The 7846-nt window shown below is 44.0% G+C and overlaps 1 protein-coding gene and 1 long non-coding RNA gene across 4 annotated transcripts; one reads left to right on the top strand and one right to left on the bottom strand.

Moving 5' to 3' along the window:
* The first annotated feature begins 2173 nt into the window (after nucleotides 1-2173).
* Nucleotides 2174-4190, top strand: LOC112263953 (probable glutathione peroxidase 8). 3 transcript variants are annotated; one of them, XR_002955559.2, is made up of 4 exons: nucleotides 2179-2472; nucleotides 2620-2881; nucleotides 3158-3590; nucleotides 3621-4190. XR_002955559.2 is itself a non-coding variant. In XM_024440577.2 (3 exons), the coding sequence occupies exons 1-3, from the start codon at nucleotides 2251-2253 to the stop codon at nucleotides 3319-3321; spliced, it is 582 nt and encodes a 193-aa protein (XP_024296345.1). In that variant the 5' UTR covers nucleotides 2174-2250; the 3' UTR covers nucleotides 3322-4190. The 3 variants fall into 3 exon arrangements, 2 of the variants coding, with proteins under 2 accessions (XP_024296345.1, XP_024296344.1); XM_024440577.2 differs by having other exon boundaries at nucleotides 2174-2472; nucleotides 2686-2881; nucleotides 3158-4190; XM_024440576.2 differs by having other exon boundaries at nucleotides 3158-4190.
* A 25-nt stretch (nucleotides 4191-4215) lies between these two features.
* On the bottom strand, nucleotides 4216-7313 carry LOC121847912. The gene is made up of 3 exons (XR_006084777.1): nucleotides 7000-7313; nucleotides 6708-6773; nucleotides 4216-4353 (listed from the first exon to the last, which is right to left on the bottom strand). It is a non-coding gene; the product is annotated as an uncharacterized LOC121847912 (long non-coding RNA).
* Nucleotides 7314-7846: the final 533 nt, after the last annotated feature.

Below are 7846 nucleotides of genomic sequence, written 5' to 3' on the forward strand. Positions count from 1 at the left end.
TCCAACAACAACACGTCCTGTTCTCTAGAATCAGACCATACCCAGTCCAACAACAACACGTCCTGTTCTCTAGAATCAGACCATACCCAGTCCAACAACAACATGTCCTGTTCTCTAGAATCAGACGATACCCAGTCCAACAACAACACGTTCTGTTCTCTAGAATCAGACCATACCCAGTCCAACAACAACACGTCCTGTTCTCTAGAATCAGACCATACCCAGTCCAACAACAACACGTCCTGTTCTCTAGAATCAGACCATACCCAGTCCAACAACAACACGTCCTGTTCTCTAGAATCAGACCATACCCAGTCCAACAACAACACGTCCTGTTCTCTAGAATCAGACCATACCCAGTCCAACAACAACATGTCCTGTTCTCTAGAATCAGACCATACCCAGTCCAACAACCACATGTCCTGTTCTCTAGAATCAGATCATACCCAGTCCAACAACAACATGTCCTGTTCTCTAGAATCAGATCATACCCAGTCCAACAACAACATGTCCTGTTCTCTAGAATCAGACCATACCCAGTCCAACAACAACACGTCCTGTTCTCTAGAATCAGACCATACCCAGTCCAACAACATGTCCTGTTCTCTAGAATCAGACCATACCCAGTCCAACAACAACATGTCTTGTTCTCTAGAATCACACCATACCCAGTCCAACAACAACACGTCCTGTTCTCTAGAATCAGACCATACCCAGTCCAACAACATGTCCTGTTCTCTAGAATCAGACCATACCCAGTCCAACAACAACATGTCTTGTTCTCTAGAATCAGACCATACCTAGTCCAACAACAACATGTCCTGTTCTCTAGAATCAGATCATACCTAGTCCAACAACATGTCCTGTTCTCTAGAATCAGACCATACTCAGTCCAACAACATGCCCTGTTCTCTAGAATCAGACCATACTCAGTCCAACAACATGCCCTGTTCTCTAGAATCAGACCATACTCAGTCCAACAACATGCCCTGTTCTCTAGAATCAGATCATACCCAGTCCAACAACAACATGTCCTGTTCTCTAGAATCAGACCATACTCAGTCCAACAACATGCCCTGTTCTCTAGAATCAGACCATACTCAGTCCAACAACATGCCCTGTTCTCTAGAATCAGACCATACCCAGTCCAACAACATGTCCTGTTCTCTAGAATCAGACCATACCCAGTCCAACGAGTGCATATATTTTCAGGAGGACAATTTTAGAACTTTTAACGCCAATCAGGAGTTTTGGTGTGTTGTGTTGTGATGCGCGCGTGTGTGTGTGTGTGTACGGACAGACCTGTTTAGGCACATTCCTCCTGTAGGTGGTTAATCTTATGACAGGTGTCATATTACCTGTGTGACAGTCCGGCCTCCACCACTGTGTCTGACGGAGAAAGGTCACACCATCAGCTTGCATCATGGGTGTTTGTGTACCTTTACAGTCTTTTAGGTGTACAATAAGACCATAGATTTGGCCGTTTTGTACCTGACCAATAGTGTGTGAATTTGAAGGTGTGTAAACTTATTTGCCTTAGTAGTATTTACATTGCAACACAATTTCCCCTATTGGATATTACAGTATTTATTGATTCATTCACTCAAACCTTGAAGACGTGTCTCTGTGCTCTCTTCTTGCGGTGAATGCAGACAGTCTCTGGCAGATCGTGGAATTCCAGGCAGGGACAATGGCGCCATCTGGTGGCTACGGGGATATTGGCTAAAGTCTGCTCTGCGCTCAGCCGCCTGCTCACCATCCGATTTAAAAGCGCTCGTGAGATAATCAAGATGCCTCAATTCTTGTTTAAAGAAAAACAAAAAAAACGATTTACTTAACATTAGAATAATGTCTGATAAAAGATGACTTATTAACTGAAAGCCATTGGATAAATTATCGGCCTATTTTTACATCATTTTCACTTACTTTTTTTTTCTCCAGATTTCAAGATTAGCCTGCTTGACTCTCCATGTTCTTTTTTTAAATTATATTTTTAATAATGATTACAGGTCTTAAAAAAACTAATCATATCTGGACTGGCTGTAAAATCTCAGATAAAATTAGATTATGAGATTAAAGTGCTGCTAAATCGCCCAAAAAACACGGAATTCCCTTACAGAAATCTGATCCCTAAAACGGAAGAGACCTCCTCAATCGTGAAATCCACTATGTTCCCGCCGCCCAACCAGATTCAACCCCCGTTCCCAAACTCCTTCCCCCGCCCCAAACCTTCCTTATTCCCCCTCCAAGATGGAGGCGCTGGAGGTTTTGGGGGGCTACCCGACCAAGCCCTTAAACCCGAGAGCCCGAATGGTCAGGGTCCTACTGAGTATGACGGTGTGCATGGGATGTTTATTAATGCTACATAGTTTTCTCAAAATCTCCAAGTCCAGGAAGCCGCAAGATTTCTATTCTTTTGAGGTGAAGGACGCCAAAGGGAGAAGCGTTTCTTTGGAGAGATACCGAGGCAAAGTAAGTCCACATCAGCAAAACTCTAACCCTGTCTACTGCAAAAGTCAGTGAGTTTATCTAAAAGGTTCATAACTTGTTTCTGAGATGTAGCATGTTTACAATTCCCCGATATATATATATATATACATATTTCCCCCCCTGGCACAGGCGTCTCTGGTTGTCAACGTGGCGAGCCACAGCGAACACACTGAGATGAACTATCGCTCTCTGCAGGAGCTGCACCGGGAATTGGGTACGTCCCATTTCAACGTCCTGGCTTTTCCCTGCGGCCAGTTCGGGGAGACCGAGATGGGGGCCAGCCGGGACATCGAGGCCTACGCCAAGAACACCTATGGCGTCACCTTCACCATCTTCAGTAAGGTCAAAATCATGGGGTCGGAGGCGGAGCCAGCCTTCAAATTCATAACAGGTAAGCACAGTAGGCTTATTATAAGTCTGATATTTAATAAAGACAGTTTATGCTATTTCTAAGGACAAGAAAAACGAAGGGTAGTTTAACCAAGCCTAGCCATACAGGCCTATCTTTAGTCTACTGTTTTTTTAAAATTGTAAAATATTATATTCAAGATAATATTTTTCATGGGAAATGTGGGTGTGGGAGGAATTGCAGTTATTATGGCACATTGGCACACAACACAACAAAGACATTGGGCCTAGTAACCATTTGTTTCCATTCACCGTACAGATTCTGTGAAGAAGGTTCCGAAGTGGAACTTCTGGAAGTTCCTGGTGAACCCTGAAGGCCAGGTGGTGAGGTTCTGGAAGGCAGAGGAGCCCGTCGACAGCATTCGTCAGGAGGCCGTAACCATGGTGCGTCAGATTATTCTAAAGAAAAGGACAGAGCTCTGACGGGATGGCGAGGAGTGGAATAAGGACACCACTGATGGTTTCAGAGTTAGAATTAAAGGTTAAGAGGTATTAATTAAGATACAAAGTCAACTCTGTTGTTCGGTGCTGAGTGGTGACTTTAGGGCTAGTTCCTTGTGGTATGGGAAAGGATTTGCCATTATTTTTCTGAAGATGAAGACTGAAGATGATAACTATTGCAATAAGAGATTAAAGGGTGTGTGTGTTGTGCCACTAAGAGGTTGACACTGACATTTCCTGACAACCACCAGGTCCATAGTGAATTGCCTGACAACCACCAGGTCCATAGTGAATTGCCTGACAACCACCAGGTCCATAGTGAATTGCCTGACAACCACCAGGTCCATTGTGAAATCCCTGACAACCACCAGGTCCATTGTGAATTCCCTGACAACCACCAGGTCCATAGTGAATTCCCTGACAACCACCAGGTCCATAGTGAATTCCCTGACAACCACCAGGTCCATAGTGAATTCCCTGACAACCACCAGGTCCATAGTGAATTCCCTGACAACCACCATGGCTTGTTAAACCAGTATAATCACCTCAAAGAACCACTATTATGTGTAACATAGATATGTCTGATTTAAAGCAGGTTGTTACTTGTTTTGTCATTGCCAGATTAAAAGACTGTTCTTTAAACACGTTAATCCACGTTTATAGTAATGTAGAACAATCATTCTGTTCTTTAAACGTGTTAATCCACATTCATAGTCATGTAGAAAAATAATGTAATGTATAACATCTCTACCACTTGGATTTATAGATAAATGTTTACAAAGGTTGGATTTCAAATATTCAGATGACACTTGAATGAATTGATTTATAGAAGGAATAGACTCTCAAACGTTTATGCAATGTAAGTGTATTTATTTATCTTATTCCATCGTGGTCAGGTAGTCAGTCACATGTGGTGACATGGAAGTATGTAACAGCTGAAGTGAGAACAGTCAGCTAACACAGCACTGCCTCATCGTGACACATGATGGAGAGAACAGAGTCCACACCGACCATCTGAGAAAAGTGAAGGAGAAAAATAATAATAACAAAATCGGACAACCTCTGTGGTTCCAAGATTTTTTTAAAATCTGAATTCAACTGACAAAATTTTAACCAGTTGAGATGAGTCTAGATTTTTCTCAGATGGTCTGTGTGGACACTTGGTAGCAGTACTTTATTGATCCTAATGAGGGAAATTGATGAGTGTACCGTTTCATTTCAACCCCAGTGACGGTTTACATGGACAGCTAGAGGGCAGCAGCAGGTAAACTGATAAAACAGACCAATCAGCTAACGAGACACTGCCTCCCAGCCGCCCAATCAGAACAGAGGAGAGGGAAGGGGCAGCCTAGCCTAACGTAGCAGGTGCATGAGCAGCGGTTCCTTCTTTCAGCCCTGCTCTAACACCTAATTCAGCCCTGCTCTAACACCTAATTCAGCCCTGCTCTAACACCTAATTCAGCCCTGCTCTAACACCTAATTCAGCCCTGCTCTAACACCTAATTCAGCCCTGCTCTAACACCTAATTCAGCCCTGCTCTAACACCTAATTCAGCTCTAACACCTAATTCAGCTCTAACACCTAATTCAGCTCTAACACCTAATTCAGCCCTGCTCTAACACCTAATTCAGCCCTGCTCTAACACCTAATTCAGCCCTGCTCTAACACCTAATTCAGCCCTGCTCTAACACCTAATTCAGCTCTAACACCTAATTCAGCCCTGCTCTAACACCTAATTCAGCCCTGCTCTAACACCTAATTCAGCCCTGCTCTAACACCTAATTCAGCTCTAACACCTAATTCAGCCCTGCTCTAACACCTAATTCAGCCCTGCTCTAACACCTAATTCAGCCCTGCTCTAACACCTAATTCAGCCTTTCTCTAACACCTAATTCAGCCCTGCTCTAACACCTAATTCAGCCCTGCTCTAACACCTAATTCAGCCCTGCTCTAACACCTAATTCAGCCCTGCTCTAACACCTAATTCAGCCCTGCTCTAACACCTAATTCAGCCCTGCTCTAACACCTAATTCAGCCCTGCTCTAACACCTAATTCAGCCCTGCTCTAACACCTAATTCAGCCCTGCTCTAACACCTAATTCAGCCCTGCTCTAACACCTAATTCAGCCCTGCTCTAACACCTAATTCAGCCCTGCTCTAACACCTAATTCAGCCCTGCTCTAACACCTAATTCAGCCCTGCTCTAACACCTAATTCAGCCCTGCTCTAACACCTAATTCAGCCCTGCTCTAACACCTAATTCAGCCTTGCTCTAACACCTAATTCAGCCCTGCTCTAACACCTAATTCAGCCCTGCTCTAACACCTAATTCAGCTCTAACACCTAATTCAGCCCTGCTCTAACACCTAATTCAGCCCTGCTCTAACACCTAATTCAGCCCTGCTCTAACACCTAATTCAGCCCTGCTCTAACACCTAATTCAGCCCTGCTCTAACACCTAATTCAGCCCTGCTCTAACACCTAATTCAGCTCTAACACCTAATTCAGCCCTGCTCTAACACCTAATTCAGCTCTAACACCTCATTCAGATCTGCTCTAACACCTAATTCAGCTCTGCTCTAACACCTAATTCAGCTCTGCTCTAACACCTAATTCAGCCCTGCTCTAACACCTAATTCAGCTCTGCTCTAACACCTAATTCAGCTCTAACACCTCATTCAGATCTGCTCTAACACCTAATTCAGCTCTGCTCTAACACCTAATTCAGCTCTGCTCTAACACCTAATTCAGCTCTAACACCTCATTCAGATCTGCTCTAACACCTAATTCAGCTCTGCTCTAACACCTAATTCAGATAACCCAAGGATGGCAAATCCAGTCCTCAGTTGATTAACTGAACATCATGATTAGTTGATTATTGATGTGTGGGGCAAAAGTGTGACACCAATCAGGCCCCTGAGGACTGGAGTTGCCCATCCCTGAGCTAATCAATGTCACAAGGAAGAGCGGAGTAATAGGATCAGGTGTGGTAGTGCAGGGTTGGAGAAAACCCCTGCATGCAGAGTTCACACCCAGGTGGAGGCGGAGTTTCAGGTGAGAGTTTAGAGGGCAGCTGTAGCGTGAGCTGACGAATCAGATAACAGTCAGTTAACATTACACTGCCTACTAACCAATCACATTCTACATTACACTGCCTACTAACTAATCACATGTTACATTACACTGCCTACTAACCAATCACATGTTACATTACACTGCCTACTAACCAATCACATTCTACATTACACTGCTTACTAACCAATCACATGTTACATTACACTGCCAACTAACCCTCCTCTCCCCTGTAACTATTCCCCAGGTCGTTGCTGTAAATGGGAATGTGTACAATGTTGATAACACCTCCTTACCCTCTGGCTGGAGCAATGTCTCCTCTTCCTCCTGAAATCCCCCAGCAATCTCCTCGTGATGTTATCCTGCCAGTCAGAAAGACATTAGTTTACATGACTTTATTGCTGACGGTATTAGACAACAACACACTACAACAGCAACAGGTGAATTCGACGACGGGTATTAGACCACAACAACACACAACTGTCCTCGGTATTAACTTTAAAATTAGAATATCTCTTTAACTTCAAGTCCATATAACTGAAATAATTCAGGTGAAAACTTTACTGTCTGGTAGTAGTCACTTGTTACCCTTCAATTCACTGTGGCTGAATGTGCACCTGTGCCTGTTCTCTGTGCCTCGTACAAATACGCGCAGAGGCGGTTGATGGAGCGGGAAGCCTGTTCCCCGACTGGCCATTGGTGGACAGAAACGTGTTTCTCAGTCACTAGCAGGATCCCCTCAGTAGACGCGTCCTGGTTGCCCTGGAGACTGACAAGAACTAATACAGTGACCTGGTTTCCCTGGAGAACGACATGAACTGCTACAGTGACCTAAAGAAGCAACAGAGCCAAACGCACCCAAGGGTGTGTTCATAAATTCAATCTGGAGTTCCAGAGTGCGCTCTGGGCGTTCGGTAAATTCAGAGCGTTCAGCGACGCACACTGAAGTGTTCTGACCTCACAACAGCAGTCAAGCACCCAAGTTAACTGGCATTAGCTAGCTGTTTCCAGACATAAATAAGAGAACACCTTCTATTTATTTGTAATAAGAGAACTCCTCATACTGACAATTTTACGACCGCTAGGCTGTTTTTAGGCTGTTTTCATGTTATCTAGAGCGTTGGTGACTGTAACTGTCCCGCTGGCAACAATTTAAATACGCCTTTTTTTTTGTGCCAACGTTTACTGACACCGGCCATATTTAACTGGTGTTGAGCGTCCGTAAATTCATCCGTTATTCTGCGCTCTGTTACACTCAGACGAGAGTGCTCTGAAATCGGAGTAGATAGCCAGAGCGAATTTACGAACGCACCCAACGTTTTAATGGTCTTGGAGTGGTTATAGTTTTTTTTCTCCATCTCTTCATTTAAAGACTCAATCATGGACACTCTTACTGACAGTTGTGACTGCTTTGCGTGATTGATGTATTGTTGTT

The sequence above is a fragment of the Oncorhynchus tshawytscha genome, linkage group LG12 (genome assembly GCF_018296145.1).
Source record: "Oncorhynchus tshawytscha isolate Ot180627B linkage group LG12, Otsh_v2.0, whole genome shotgun sequence".
In the NCBI taxonomy this organism is placed as follows: Eukaryota; Metazoa; Chordata; class Actinopteri; order Salmoniformes; family Salmonidae; genus Oncorhynchus; species Oncorhynchus tshawytscha.